The sequence below is a fragment of the Ambystoma mexicanum genome, chromosome 11 (assembly GCF_040938575.1).
Source record: "Ambystoma mexicanum isolate Mex_15411 chromosome 11, UKY_AmexF1_1, whole genome shotgun sequence".
NCBI lineage: Eukaryota > Metazoa > Chordata > Amphibia > Caudata > Ambystomatidae > Ambystoma > Ambystoma mexicanum.
The window spans coordinates 828,954,856-828,971,309 of NC_090934.1; the positions used below are offsets into that span (position 1 = coordinate 828,954,856).

Consider the following 16,454-nt stretch of genomic DNA (forward strand, 5'->3'; position numbering starts at 1 on the left):
ATCTTTTTCCCCACCTACAGCAGGCACGCACGGGGTGGACTCACATTCCCGATTGAGTAATCTGCTCCTATTCTACTCAAATCCCTGAGGAAAAGAGGGTTGCTTCTAAATCTGGTGAATAACAAGCACATGGAATCTGCTTTCTGTGACAGGTTCCTCTCAGTCCACATATCTGCACCTGGTGCCTCATGTTTATCAGCAGCACTGCATGCCTCTGACATCTACTCTTTTCTCGCCTGACCACCCATGTCCCTACAAGGGGTTCCATGACTGCCTTCCCTTATGAACACTCATGACCCACATCATCTCCCATTTATCCCATATGGCCTACCTCGTCTTCTCATGCACCTCTCCAGGTTCTCCCAATCAGCCTACCTTGTCCTCCCCATATCCTACATTTCTCTCAATCGTATCTTCCATAAGGACTAGAGGACCCTACAGAGGCACATCATTTTTCACGGTACACATTCCTTGTCTCTCACTCGATACCCAGTGCCTCCCAATCAGCCTCAGGCACTGGGTGACATTGTCTGGAAGTCATGCCATGACTCAGCAAAAAGAGTGAACACCAGTACACAGCTATATATCTGTATATCTGATTGGCTTGGAGGGAATGGAGGGAAGGTCTTAAAGATCACGTTGTTTTGTTGGGCAGAGGCCACAGCGTACTAATGAGGATATCATTACAAAGCAGAGGTACAAAAACTATTAAAACAAGCATACTGCTGTGTAAACATTGAGTAGTCAATTTGGCGAAACTGAACTTATTCCAAGTAGTCGCAAAGGGCACCATTCTAAGGACTTTGACCATCTTGTTTGTGAATGGAGCGACGTTGTTCCCTATTGGTTTCCATCTGCCATGAGACTACCACTCTATTTGTGATGTTTTCTACCAGGCCGCTCGTGTTGCCTCTTCCCGGACTGTCCATCCCCTAAGCACTTGAACTATTGTTCCCCCATTGGCCGGCCACTCATCGCAAAACTTTGTCAGTTCATTCTAGCTGCTGCTATTTTCTCTTTTCTAATCATGACTGTGTTTATTCTGGTCCATTGGAATAACCACCTTCCCCAGTGCAATACCCACTGCGATAGTAATCTCTCCAATCTTTCATCTAAAACTCACCATCACTGTCCACTCTCTATTGCTATTGGCTTACTTAATGCTTGCTCTATTTGTAATAAACCTTATCTTCCTTTTGACAGATTTTACTTCATCTACATTTGCAATTTGTATGTCTCACAGAGACCTGGATCTCCCCTTCTGAAACAATCACCTCTGCTACTCCAACGGCATGCTTTTCTCAGCAGGTCAGATGGCACAGTGAGCTAAGTGTTGGCTCCTGATATCTGTGTGCAGTCTGCTGTCGCAGGTTCGAATCCTGGCAGCGTTAACTGTCACGACTTTCATCTTTCAGAGGGTGATACATTTTGTACCACTCTGTGGGATAATAATGCCTTCTGTTATTTCAGCGCTCTGAGACCTATGGGTGTGTAGCGCTATAAAAGAAATACATTATTATTATTAGTCTAACTCCTCCCACTCCCCCTGTCAGACATGGGCAGTATAGCTCAGTGGCAATGTGCTAGTCTTGGACGCAAGTGCAACACAGGTTTGAGTCCTGGGTCAGCGCATAGACACCTCTTTGTTATTAAGTGCATTATAAATAACCAATTACAGTTAGCGGTGGTGGGACTGGTATGCGTTTTAATTCTCCCTTTTCACCTACTGTTTCTCTCCCTCTATTACCCTCCTACCATTACATTTATTTCTCTAAACCTTATGCCATTTCATTTCTCATTTTATATCGCATCCTGGCACCCTCTCAACCTTTTGCTCTGACCTACTCTCAGTCCTCTTACCTCTTCCTTCTCCCTTCTTTCTTCTTGGTGATTTCACTCTTCATCTTTCAACCATTCATTCCTCTTCTCCTTTTCCCGCCCAATGTGCTCTTACAATCTTTCTCAATACCTTAGCCCTCCATCACATTCCTCTGGTTCATCTCTTGACCTTATTTTTTCTTCTGTTCCCTCATCTTCATCTGTTTATTTGTATCTTTTTATTCTATCAGATCACCTTCTCCTCTCTTGTTCATACAATACTTCTCCACCTTCTGTTCCTTTTGTCTCTAAACAAACTTTCCATCGTCAGAATCTCCATACATTCAACACTTCTTTGTCTTTCTGTACCCTTTCGTCGTTTCTTCCTCCTCTTACAACCTTTTCTACTCTCCCTGTAGATATGCACTCTCGATCTTAAATACCTCTCTCTCTTCCTCTCTAGCTGTTCATCACCCATTACAACCTTTCTACCCTTCTACAAAAAGTCCTCCACTGCAGATAACATCAGATGGCTGCTCCCCGCGTCGCACCCTGAGGCGCGCTGGGAGGTTATGGAAGAAAAGCAGGTCACCCTCAGATCGCCTTCCTCTTTCATTTATTCACACGTCTTATGACTGCTCTTTCTGCTGCTGTATTTATAAAACTGTATATCTCTAACTTTATTCTTTCGTATTCTCCTCATCGCCAACGTCTTTTCCAACTTCTTAACCGGATTCTTCCCCCAAACCTCCCCACTCCTGAACTTTCCCTTTCCGCTTCACTCTCACGTACTGACTTCGGTAACTATTTCATTTCGACGAGCACACTTTTACGTTCTTCCTCTTTATCTAGTGATAACGTACCCTTGATTACTGCTCCCTGGTCACTCACGTCTTTCTCGCCTATATCTGAATCTGATGCTGCTCACTGTCTTGCACGTGCACATCCTACAGCTTCTCCTCTTGATCCTGTTCCTTCTTCACTTATTACTAAGCTCTTTCCACTTCTAATAGCCTACATATCGCCATTAATCAATCTTTCTCTCTCTTCTGCACTTTTCCTGCTGATTTCAAAGTAGCTACGATTCTCCCACTTTAGAAAAAACCCTCTTTGGACACTTCTGCACCTTCTAACTATTGAACCATCTCTCTCCTTCCCTACCTGTCTAATATCTTAGAACGAGTGGTATACACTCAGGTTGCATCCTATCTTGATCTCCACTCCTTCCAGCTTTTCATTCTTGTTTCCGCCCACTCCAATGCATGGAAACAGCGCTCCATTCTGATTCTAATTCTTTACTATCCGCTAGACATTGTGAGCTCTCTTCAATTCTTATTCTCCTTGTTCTTTCTGTGGCCTTTGACATGGTGGATCATTGCACTTTACTTTAAACTCTACGTTCACTTAGTTTCTCTGGTACTGTTCTGTCTGTTTCCTCTTGTTCATGGAGTTCCTCAGGGCTAATTTTTAGGTACCCTTCTTTTTTCTTTATATACTGCTCTTCTCTCTGCTATTGTTTCTTCGTTTGGGTTGTCGGCACACTTCTACACTGTCGACTCACAACCTTTCATTTCCTTTTGCTCGTTTTCTGATTCTTTACACTCTGTGCTCTCTGACTGTTTAGTCGCCATCCAAACATGCACGCACACTCGTTTTCTCCATCTTAATGCCTCTAAAACAGAAGTTCTCTTTTTTCAGCCTCTACTGTTCCCTCCACCTCTCTCGCCCCCCACCCCCTATTAGCTTTCCACGGGTACTTCTTGCGTTTTCCTCTTCTGCCCGTAATCTAGGTGTTCTGTTTGATTCCGCTCTTTCTGTCACTCTACATATCTCCAACACTGCACAATCTTGTTGTTTCACCTCTTTAATATTAGGAAAGTGTGTTCCTTCTTCACCTTTCATGATACTAAACTGCTGATCAATACCCCTGTTTTCTCCCGTCGTAACTATTGCTCTTGCCTTCTTCTTGGTCTCTCCAATTCCTATCTGGTCCCCCTGCACTGTGTTTTGAATTCTTCTGTCCGTAGTCTTTGTTCTATCCCCCTCGTTCTTCTATCTTTTCTGCTCTTCTTTCTCTCCGTTGGTTATCCTTCGAAGCTCCTCTTCAATTTCATTTCCATAGTATTACATATAAATGTGTCCATGGGCTAGCATGGGTGATTTATGTTGCTTGATTTCTATGTATACCCCTTCCTGTCCTCTCTGCTCTTAATCCCATTTTCTTATGTTTGATCCTAAACCCCCTTGTGCTCAGTACCATTTCCGCTCTTTTGATCTCCTTGCCCCCAAATTCTGGAATGCCTGACCACTGCCCATTGGAGCTATCCCTTCCTATGCTCTTTTTCGCACTACCCTCAAAGCTCACCTTCTCTCTACTATGTCCTAACTCCGCTGCTTTTGGTTGAAATGTTTTTTCTGATACTGCAATTATTTGTACCATTTAAATATTGCATGGACGGCGTTTGGCAAAAGCATTGCATAAATCAAATACATTACAAATTACAAATGATAGCTACCTTAACTGTCTGCCTACCCTAAACGATGCCCATATCTCACCTCTCATCCTGCATTCCTGGTGGGCGCTAAGTTAGACCTGCTAAGGCCTAAAAGCAGAACATGTGGCAATTCGCTAGGAAAAGGAGTGCCAAACATTCGCTGTACTAAGTAGACCAAACAGCATACCTGCAGGCGGGTCACCGGATGCAACTTTTCCCAGAGTTTCAATTGCATTTAGGAATGTGCACGGATTGGTTTTTGCGGTCCCCCAGAGTCTAACCAAGTACTCTGGGGACAGACAGTTATTTCCCTCACAGTTCTCCCCCCCCACATGGGTGCTCAGAGTGATTGGTCTCATGTGTGGGCTCGGATCCTTTGGGCCATCGTTATTAGCAGACTGGGCGATAGTTGATCGGGTGATGGTGAGGGTTGGTTGTTTGATGTCTTATGCCGGACTTTATAAGATGTGACAGATTCAAATTTTGGTCCAATACATTTTGTGTTCTTTATTAAGAGGGGGTTGAGTGCTAGTGTGTTGTTTGATTGGTGGTATTGTATACATGTCTTGCGGCGATTGTAATTTTTGGATGTGATTGAACCACTTTTGGTGCAATTAGTGTGCACTTTGAATACAAGTGTATGTGTAATTAAATGGAAAAAAAATACTGAACTTAAAAAATGTCATTCCATGAAGCAGTAAATGCATTCTCAAAGAGAGATCTGTCTGCTTTCTGCAGCCTGTATGCCACAGGCAGATTCCAAAACCCGCTAGAACGAGATTTTAAAAAAATGACATGAAAAAACAAAGCCTGCTGTGTAGAACACCGTATGACAGACAATACACGTGTGTAAAACGGTTAATGCAGATTAGTTAGTGGGGACAAAAGGGGTAGGCAGTCAGCCCCAAGTCAGTAATTTATCATGCAAATGCCATGGACAAAGAATATGTGTAGTCTTTTGATCATCTCGAATATTGCATGCCATTTAAACATGCCATTAATTGTATGCAAATTGAGCAAACGCACGGTTATGCATACAATACATGAACCTAAAATGAACAAACACATCCATAAAAACGATTAATACGTTTCTTGATATCAGTGACAAGATGCCCACTGCTGGCAGCTTTTATTGTACTGGCATGTTTAAAGCGAGCTGTGCTGAAATGATGACGTGTGGTAGTGTTTGTGATTTGCAGTTCCCATGCTGGTGAGTTAAAAACGTTTTTTTTCTTCTGGAAACACTGTTAGCTCAGCTGTGCAGGGCAAATTGCAAACATTAAAGGGTCAAGGCCTCAGGCTAAATGAAAAAAATGCCGCATGAATAAATCATGTTGCGGGCGGCGCGTTATAAATAATACTTCCTGTTGAGATTTACCAAACACAGCCGCGGGGAGGGTTGACCGTTGTTTCCTTGGCCAACCTAAGGCACCAAGCCAATTTAAAAAGGTTTAACAAAATCCGTCATCATTCTCCTTTCGAGACCGTTTCTGAAATTCGTTTAATGAACGCATGGAGGAAGGGACTGAGGTTCTATTTTTCGAGCCCTCTGCCTACACAAAGCACACAGTAACCCAAGCAATCGGGATTTCAATAGTCCTTACTGTAATTAGGCCATTCCAGTCAATTACGTTTCAATGAAGGGCATATTGATGTTGCTGCCTAAAAACCCTGCGGCGGGGCCTGCTTTGTAACTGGTGTGATTTAACCAATGCTCAAACCATGTTTCTTTTTACATGTAATGTCCATGTTAGTATTTACTAGTTGCAATGGCGTGTAGCTTGCTGCTGGTTCCTGTAACCAGTACTCTCTACTGACATGCTGCAACAGCCTCGCGTTTTCGGGAGAGGTTACTTGGAAAATGTCCAATGGCGAGTTGTTCATTGGCGAAATACCACAGCAGATGGTAGGGGGTTATCAGGTGAATTAAGATTTACACGGAGAGCAGCAGGCACCCATCCCCAAGCCTGGCTTCCACTGCTCTGTGTTCTAGAGCCACGGAGGTTCCTGAACACAACCACCCAAGTGGAACACAACACATCTTCCCCCTTAACAGTGAATGAAGAACAACATACAACACCGCAAATAAAACCCTTGAAAGATGCATAGCAACCCAGGATATAATAAAGAATGAAATAACAACCCCCTGAGTGTACAGTTAAATATAAATGAAATCCTTAAACGTGACAGGAACTTTCCTGATTCTTCCACCAACACATCCCCCAACCATCACCGTACTCCTTCCACCATAACGCTCAAAACTTCCGCCCTCCAAAAGAGTACTCCTTCCACCATAACGCTCACCACTTCCGCCCTCCAAAAGAGTACTCCTTCCACCATAACGCTCACCACTTCCGCCCTCCAAAAGAGTACTCCTTCCACCATAACGCTCACCACTTCCGCCCTCCAAAAGAGTACTCCTTCCACCATAACGCTCACCACTTCCGCCCTCCAAAAGAGTATTCCTTTTATGTGCCCCATCCATCGCCATACATCCTTCACTACCACTCTCCCTTCCCCCTTCTTGATCCTGTTCCTTACTCAACACCAATCTACCTTTCGACCACACTTCTTCTCCATCCACGATCACTACACTATCCCTCACTGCCGCAATCCTTTTAGGACCCAGAAATGTATTTTCCAAGCATTTGAGGCCCTATCTGGGATTCTTAATGAGCACGGAATCTCCAATCACCCATTCCCTTTCTTTTACCTTGGCATCTTCATCAAACGCTCTTTTGTACTGATCGTGAGCCTCCCCCAACAATTTCATCACTACCTTGCGATTGCCATTCACACTACAAGCCAACCCTATCCAGCCTGGACATCATTTGGTACCAGGTTGGCAACCTTTTAGCGAAACAAAAGGAGATATTCTCGTGAAGTAGGGTTAGGTTTGGCCTTGCATCTGGTGTTAAATCAAGTTTGATAACTTGTTGCTTCTGTTCTATTCCATTTTTCAAACCATGATCCTTATTCATGTTCCACTCAGAGGTGCAACCTCCCCTCACAACCTCTCAAGGCACAGATCAGTACATAGTGGATGACCCCACATAAGGTCAAAGATAGTGGTACTAGTAGCATTTTGTGGAGTGGTAGTGTAGTCATGAAGGAAGGTGACAAGCAAAATCAATAACTTATGTAAATCACATGGAATATTACATCTGTTCCATATTACTCACATAACTTATTGAGCGTAAGGAAGCATTTTCCCATATGGCAACAATGAATATTTCTCCCAGTAATTATTGTCTTATTGTCAGTGGGGACTTTAATGCCAAGATTGGTCAGGGCCTAGATGAAAATGTCTTCGATACTACAGAAGTCTCTACCCGTAACATCAACCCCCCACCTGACCCCGTTGTGACTGACCCAGAAACAAACTCTGACAGTTTGCACTCTTTCTCACTGTGAATTGAACAGGGTCTCCGTACGGTTAATGGTCAATTTTTGTCTGATTCCCCTGGGGTCTGCACTTTTAGAGGCCATCATGGTTCTTTGAATATTGCCTATTTTTGTGTGTCAGTAAATAGATGAACATCCATTGCTAATTTTGATGTTAACCCGGACCTGTTTTGCAATCACCACACAATTGTTTTAACAAGCACATGGGCGACTTCTACCTATAGATAAATATTCCCCATTTAGGTGAACTAACGCTATTGAATCCATGTAAGAAGATCAAATGGCAAGCATCTCAAGAATATGTTTTTTTACTTTAATTCTTTAGATCACTCAACATCTTTGATAGAAAAAATCCTGACCCAAGACGGTTCGGTTAAAGATAATACACGTCATTACATCAAATACATGGACACAGCAACCCAGGCGGTAAGTTCCCTACTTTACCACCATGGTGTAAACTCCGTTTACACCATGGTGGATGGCGGATTTACCGCCTCATTCCAAGGTGAGTGGGGCGGTAAAACCCCATTCCCCATTTACCCTTCCCCATTCCCATTTTTGCCCCATAGGGCATAATGGGAGTGGGGAAGGCGCTAATTACGGCACCGTAAATTACGGTGCCGTAATTAGCACCAAGGCGGGTTAGCGCCTTGCATTTTAACGCCTGCTAAAAGCAGACGTTAAAATGGTAATCAGGCGTTAAGGGTTAACGGCGCCGACGGCACCGTTAAACCCTTAACGCCTGGGTTGTAATGAGGCCCAGTGTCTTGTGTTTTTGCAAAGTTGTAAGCCTGAAGTCTAGCAAAGCTGTGCGTTGGTGGTTCGATGAGCGATGTAGGTTAGCCATAGATAACTTGCTAAACCTCTTCTATTATCAGGTCTTGTGTGCTTTATAAAAAAGAAATTACAAAGCGGAAATCTGACCTAGTAGTTGAGGCATAGGATGACCTTCTTGACACCGCAAAATATTTGAATTCCAGTTTTTTCTGACAAATTGTTAATTGGGGGCCTAAGCACTTGCACCCAAAACAGGGCTGTAAACAGCAGTGGAAGATCAAGAGTGGACACACTATTTGTCCTGTTTATATAGTGTAAGCCACCAGCTCTACTACAATTATCTTCTGGCTGCATGGGATATTAACTGATATTGAGCAGCTCCTTAATAAATCCCAAGGCCTGAATGCTATACTCCAGCCAGTCTTTTCTGTGGTCTTGAGGAATTCTGGTTACCCCTTTTGACTATTGGGTTTAATTCTATTATCAGTTCACGCATGTAACCAGATTTGTGGAGTAAGGCGATCATAGCCTTATCTATGAGAAAGGCCCTAAAAATGTACCTGGATCATATAGGCCGATATATAACTTGGAAGATGAAAATAGCATCTCAGTCACCACTCAACCGGGGTTTAAAGAGGGCTTCGGGACCTGTGATTAAACTCTTATTACCCTTGGAGGGTGCAGCAGCCAATCAGGTTGCTCCAAACCTGGGCTGAATCTATTGATGCAAGCATGGTTTAATAGCAACCTCAGTGGTCTGCGCATCTACCCTCCACATGGCGCTGCTTTTTTCCCTCACCCCTGCCCCAAAATCCAGCCTCTCAACACCCCTGCCTCCCCCCTCCTTACCTGAAAAGGGCTCCTCCGCCTGGGCCGCATTGTCCACTTGGCTTCCTGGTCATTGCCATGGAAGTGGAAGAAGGGCTCCGAGCAGAGCCCTGCCTTCCACTTCCATGGCAATCCTGACTCACCCCGGCCGCTGCTGTTATTTTCAACATACACATATGATCTATTTTAACAGCAAGTGTTAATTAAGATAGACACACCCATCTTACGGGGAATGGCTTCCCCTCTACTTACATGTGCAGATGAGGCAGTCTTTATTGTCCATTTGTCTCACACCTTACAGCTCCTAATAAATGCTTACTTCGAGTTTATGAGTAATTTAGGCCTTGCAATCAAAGCAATGAAATCAGCAATCCCATTATATCACTCGACTGGCCTACTAAAGATGGTTTGGTTCAGGGACGTGGGCATTATGTCTAAGACTGGAGGCCATTTTCCTAAGAAGCTTTAATTGGGCTTTGTGAACTTTACATAGCACGTGATACCGTCTCACGTCCTCTATTGTGGATGAAACTGACTTTATGGGGAAATTGATACCTACCTCCTGTACTGGTGAAAAGCAATATATTCCGACACATCAGTAGTTGTTATATTAAATAGTGATGGTTTGGTATCGAATACTATGGTAACTAATGTAGCACTGAAGCAGAGATGCATATCATCCCCCCTGCTTTTTAATATTTATATATCAGACCTGAATTTAGCTATTAGCTCAGCCCATACTTTTCTGCCCATGTTGGGAGGGCAACAGGTTATGCGGATGGCACTGTACTGTTGGATTATACACTAAGTGGCTTACAACATTCCTCATATGCATTGGTAGTATATACCACACAAACAGTCTCTGCATTAATACTACAAAGACCAACATTCTAATTATTGCAGGCCGGACCACTATTAAATCACATTTTGTCTGGAAGACTGACGAGCAACCTCTTAAAGTAGTTGAATTGTATACTTACTTGGTTGTTTCTATTAAATCTAGTCCGAGATGCGGTTACTATGGTACTATCATTGTCTCTAGAGTCTTAAGAAAGTAGCAGGTTATGAAAACATTTCTTGGTAATAAGGGTGATAACAATATTGAGCAACTCGTAAACACTTATAGGGCAAGTATTGTACTGGGCATTCTCAATGGACTTCTAGTACTTCCCAAACAGAAAATGAGATGCATTGATAGGCTATGGGGTAAACTGCTTCACTCCATCTTGAGCGTGCTTCTTCCATTCCAGCCGAAGCATTGAGATTGGCACTGAGACGGCCTACTCTGAGATCCCTGTGGAAGCTGTCCCGTTGCAACTTCATACTTTCTCTGATTTCCCCTTTGGTAGATGGTGATTTATTGTTGGAACCCATTGCAAAGAAATTTAATTGTGATAAAACCAACACTTTTCTGGATGACTCGCAGGAATCGGTTGTTGCTGTTCTGAAGTGCACATTTTTTGACATTTTTTTATTTTTAGTCTCACCTTGTTATGGGTAATAGAATTATATTGGCCTTATACTAGGTGATTGGGCGATATTTGCCAGGATGTCCGGTCTAGGATATTTTCTTTTAGATCTTGGGGTATTAATCCTGTTTTGGGAGATGAGGGATGGACATGCAGTGGATTGTAGGGAACATAGGCTAACTGCCAAGTGTTAATTGGGGAAAGGTAAATTCCAACAAAGGTAATTCCAAGAATGTGCAGGTGTTAACTACCTAAACACGAAACCTAGTTAGAGACCAGGTGTAGAAGGAAAAACCTCTGTTAGAGCAAAGCCTCTCAGGTGTTCATAAATTAAGTTTGTTTCCTTAAAAATGGTCTGTGGACTAGGGAATCTGGAGCCCCTTTTTTGAAAGATCGAAAAGAACGCCATCACCAGATTACAACACAAAGCAATAAACCATCAGTAAACTAACAATTCTCATTATTGTCACACTACAGTAAGCCAAATAAAGGATGAACGTCAAGGGTGCAATCTCCCCAGTCATGCTCGCCTATAAGTGGGAACATTACCAGTTACTGCCATTCCTTCCATACCGCTTCCTCAGTAGAAATGCGTGTGAATACCATTTGCACCAGAAGGAACCTCACTCCCATACCCAAGATGTTGAACCACTTCCAGTAGAAATAGAATCCAAACACCATAAATGATGGATTGTTCCTCACTGTGGTATTTTTCATAATGCAGCATTGAGTACAGCCAATAGTCTATGTCATTATCTTGTTCACAATACTTCTTGGTAACCAGAAAGAACCTCGTCTTCCTTATCGTAGAAACTAATCTATTGCAATTCACTTTGTGTAAACTTGTTCCAAGAATGGAGTTAGATCTACAATATTGTTTCTCTTCCTCATCTCCCTTCTTGAACACTGCCACTACAATACCTTTACAGCATCTGAGCCCACACAATCAGACTCTTCTCCTAACTGCTTTTAATTCCTCCACTGCAGCCCATTTTCTGACTGTGTGGCATAATCAATACATGTCTCTGATAACCAAATATCCATGATAAGGGTCCCTAAATGTATACACAAATAGTCGACGGAATTACATTTTCCTTTTGCCTAAAGTCAACTAATGCTGAGAACCCGCCGAGATTCCAACAATTTCCCCCATATTCCTTCTGACTTGAGTCAAATGCTGACAGCAATTTTAGGAGTGTGCATTTGTATGTAAATATTTGATAGCACTGATACAACCAATCAAAATCAAATGAATCCTCATGCACTAAGGATTACAACCCACCCAGAAACACTTGTGTACAGGCGCATTATAAATGAACTATCATATAACTTGCTTTTGTGCCTTTGTTATCTATTTCTACAAACATCCACAAATCTTCTAGAACACACCATTGAAATACATTTTCAGGAACGCCACCGAAAGAAACAACTGCAACACATCACATTTTTTGGTATAGAAAACGTGAAAACACCACCTACAGGAGGCCATTTAGAAAAAATACTAAGGAAAAAAGAAGCCTATTGGATAGGTCTTATGGACACTTGCCATACCGGATTAAACACGGACCAGGAAATGCACCACTTTCTGTAATAATTTAATATGCCAACAAGCATTTGACCTATTACAAAAAAATGTGTAATTTTGCATGAATAAGTATATTGACAATAGAATATAATCTAATGTACAACATATATGAATTATTCAATCTATATCTGGAATTGCATGCTCAAAATAATGTAAAGTACAGCACCAATACCTAATATTTTAAGGAAACTACTCAGCCTTACGTACTGTATTCATATATATTACTTTGAATTTTATGTAAGAAGTACCTTCAAGTGGAGTATAAATAATTAATTAGTCAAGGCACTTACGGAGCCTCAGAAAACAAATACCAACAACCAAGTTTGTCATTATTGAATACTAAACAAACCAGACAAAATGTAATTCAATTTTGAAAGTAATAATTTAATTTTGAAGCAATTAGCTGTTACCCAAATACAACAATATTCCTCTTCCCAAGACAAAATGGCGTCTGTGTTAAACCAACGCATGACGTCATGACATTGGCATCGAATTGACGCATGACGTCATCGCACAGACGCACGTTTTTGCGTCATTGCACAAAATAAAAAGATCAAGTTCATGTCAAAATGGATGGCAACCGTACCATGAGGAAAGCGAACAACACCCTTGCATTTAAAACAGGTAAATGGAGATTCCTTTTTATGTTAAACTAGTGCAAAATCAATGTCATGAATTTAAAAGATGTCAGAATGACATCTAACGTATATGGGAAATACAAGGTCTTAAATATCTTCTCTCTATAGGAGGGAAATCATCACTTACAATGGTACAAAATGCTGATGTCTGTGATTGTAATGGAAGTAATTGAAGGTGACCAAAAGCTCAACTAATGAACCTCTGAAACCACAAAGGTAAAACAGTATTTATTAACTAATGTGAAGATTCCTCTAAGCATTCATTGTTAATATTATATATCAAGGTTAAAAAATATCCTCTAATTACAGGGGGAATCCATGACAAACAAAATTATAATAAATTGTTGCAAAGCATAAGAAATCAAGAAATTATAAAGTTGAAAACACAACTAGATCCAATAGTAAGTACAAAAAGGTCTAATCACCATATTTGAAATTGTTTTTTTCTGTAAAACATAAAAAGGCTAAATGGATGATGCCTGGTTTGTTTTCTGTAGGAAATATGTTCCTTATACAAATGCTTTACAGCACCTCCTAATGAACCACCATTTCTAAGACGGGGAAACACGTGTTGAGGAGCGTAAATAGCAACTTGAATGTGGAAACCAAATACAAATCCAGAAACTGTATACTATTGAATTAACACAATTAGATAGCTATACAGAGAGGGCTACTAACAACTTAAATAAGGTATCCCAAAAACATCAAGCAGCAAAGTCAAAAGGCAAAACAACAACAAATCTAAGCACTATTGAATGGATACAATTTAATAAGTCAAATAGAGAAATAAAACAAATGATGATGTAATAATCAAGAAAATGATACAAGGAATGTCAATGAATGTAGACAACTGGATTCAAATGTGAGAACATCATGTTTGTCAATACAAACTTCCTTTCATTTAAATCACACATGCATAGAGTTTGAGTACTTTCTCAGACAGCAGCTTGCATTGTATAAGGATTATAGAAGTTGAATTACTATTTGGCAAATACAAGGAATTGTTCGCTCTTTATGATCATCCTTTTGTCCTCATCAAACTCTTACGTCAGTCTGCAAGCTAAGGCTCATGATCATTTTCTGTGCAAGGACAAACCCAGAAGTATGAGCGAATCTGAAAAAAAAAAACATACAACACTTCCAACCTAACCACCAAACTGCTTTTGGCCAATATATGTTAAGTGTTACCACTTACCCGTACTCGTATGACATTCATTTCCACAACCAGCAGCATCCCATATAAAATAACTAAGAGTCCAGTGAGGCAGAATCGCAGCTGTGATAGTCCAATGCCGTTGTCACAGAACTTTACAAATTTGATGGTTTTGGTTATAAAAGCTATTGTCCAGTATACAAGAAGAGCTGCAAAAGAAATGTTGCCATATTTAAAATATGAATTTACAGTAAAATCTGAAATTAAAAGAAGGCGTACAAGAAGGCAAGGATGCTGCTACATGGTAAAACTGACAGTCTCACAAATCTATCAATGACAAATGTCTACTTAATAGCTATTCACTATATTCAATCCTTATTCTTGCTGCAGGGATTTGTGGTCAGTCTCTATATTTTCAGTAAACACGTTTTGCCACCAAGAGAGCACACACATTACGTTGCTTCTTTTCTTATGTAATGCTAGTTTTCTGCTGTTTAAGGTGAAGTGAATATCTTTATCTTTAATTGAAATTGATATATATATATGACTGTGTGTAGCATTTGAGGAAATCGTGCCATTCAGGAAAACATATATTGGCAAACAATGTGTTCCAGTCTATGAATGCTTCCACACCACCATTTGCATTAAAGCAATAATCCCACGTGCTGTGGGCTAAATTGGTCGATAATGGCCCGAGGCCCAAATTACAAGCCTGAGCAAAGCAAGGACTGTAACGCTGGGCCCTGGTGCTGTTACCAGGCTTGTGTAGCCCACAGAAGTGGAATTATTGCTATTAGGACCACAAGGCAAGCCCTTGAGGTGCCAATAGCAAGAGAACAATAAAAGTTCATGCTGCTTCGTTCGCAGCAGCGGCCGGGGAGTCAGGATTGCTGCGGAAATGGAAGGTGGGGCTCCGCACGGAAATCGAATAACTGTTAAGCAGTGCTCCAAATATACAAGAAGCCAATTTGTGACAACTATGAAAGTCAAGATTATGCCTCAGAGATGTATATATCGTCCATAGTCCAACTCATATATACAACTTTTATTATTCAGGAACTGAGAACGAAGGCACTTAACTCTGCTATTAGTAGCCATAATTCTAAGGTGAAAGAACCAACGAATCCAATATAGTATAACAAAAGTGTAGCAAAGGTGTGTCACTGCTGGTAGTGATGATGCTTACACTACCACCAGTGGTAATGCTTTCATCATGAATTATTAATCCTTATTGCTGGTCTGTGCTTACAGCAGCATTGTGTTGCTCTACTGAGCATCTGGCCACAGATAATGCAATGGAGTCAAAAGAAGGGTGAAGAACCCATGATACATATATTGCCATCTAGCCTTTGCAGCCCACTGGTGTAAATGAAGGTAGATTTGCAACCAACAGTGCTAATACCTGTGCCACCAGGACCCACTGTCTCTAAATAGGGCAGTGCTACAGCCTTAGAACTATTTTCCTTATCACCATGTCAGCAATACAACCAATTCTGAAGCTTAGACCCATAGGAAGACATCCCTGCGTAGCCTTCATATGCAACACTGGCTTTCCCTAGTATATATCCCAGGAACACACTGTTTCAGTTCCATCAATGTAGGCAGCTTACATATTTACAGCAGGCGAATCCGGGTTAATGTGATGCATGATTGAGAAACATCTTTGGAGATCATGATGTGTTGACCTACCCAGTGAAAGACATACTGGTTTGGTAAAACCAAATCGGAAATCAATGGCATACTCTGAGATGACAATTTAGCTGAAATGTTATTATCAATGTTTAATAGATACAGAGCTCTGTACAATGCAACCTATTTGTTGTCAGTCCCAGGCTTCAAAATAACATGTAAATACCTCTCTCGTATAATATGGAAGAATACCTTTTTCCATTTGTCCAATGAAATCTGACGTAATTGTAACAATCTGGGGGAAATAGGATTGGAGTACAATTTGTAAAATTCTAATGTCTGGCCATCCGACATGGTGCCTTACCTGTCAACAATGTGTTGATTGCCTCAATATTTCTTTCCATTGTTAAAGGCCTATATAGCCATTGCCTATCTATGTGCACTAACCATAACATTGCATCTAGATAAGCTGATGGTATTGAGAAGAATAAAGCAATCTCTAGAAATCTACAAATCTGCTACCACTTTATCTGAAAGCACCTTACAATGCTTATCCCTAATTGAATTGTAACTGTAGATTCCTTACAAACTCTGCTTTCCCAATGCAGAGACAACACATTGCCCAGTCTATCAGATCAGCTATGTTCTCTTGCTATT

The 16,454-nt window shown here is 41.3% G+C and overlaps 1 protein-coding gene across 1 annotated transcript in view; it reads right to left on the minus strand.

Moving 5' to 3' along the window:
- The window catches only part of ABCC8 (ATP binding cassette subfamily C member 8), a 1,583,626-nt gene that overhangs the window by 1,158,260 nt on the left and 408,912 nt on the right, over window positions 1-16,454 (minus strand). The window contains exon 6 of the mRNA XM_069623778.1: window positions 14,211-14,377. Within this exon, the coding sequence (XP_069479879.1) occupies window positions 14,211-14,377 (167 nt within the window). The remainder of the gene's footprint in view (window positions 1-14,210; window positions 14,378-16,454) is intronic.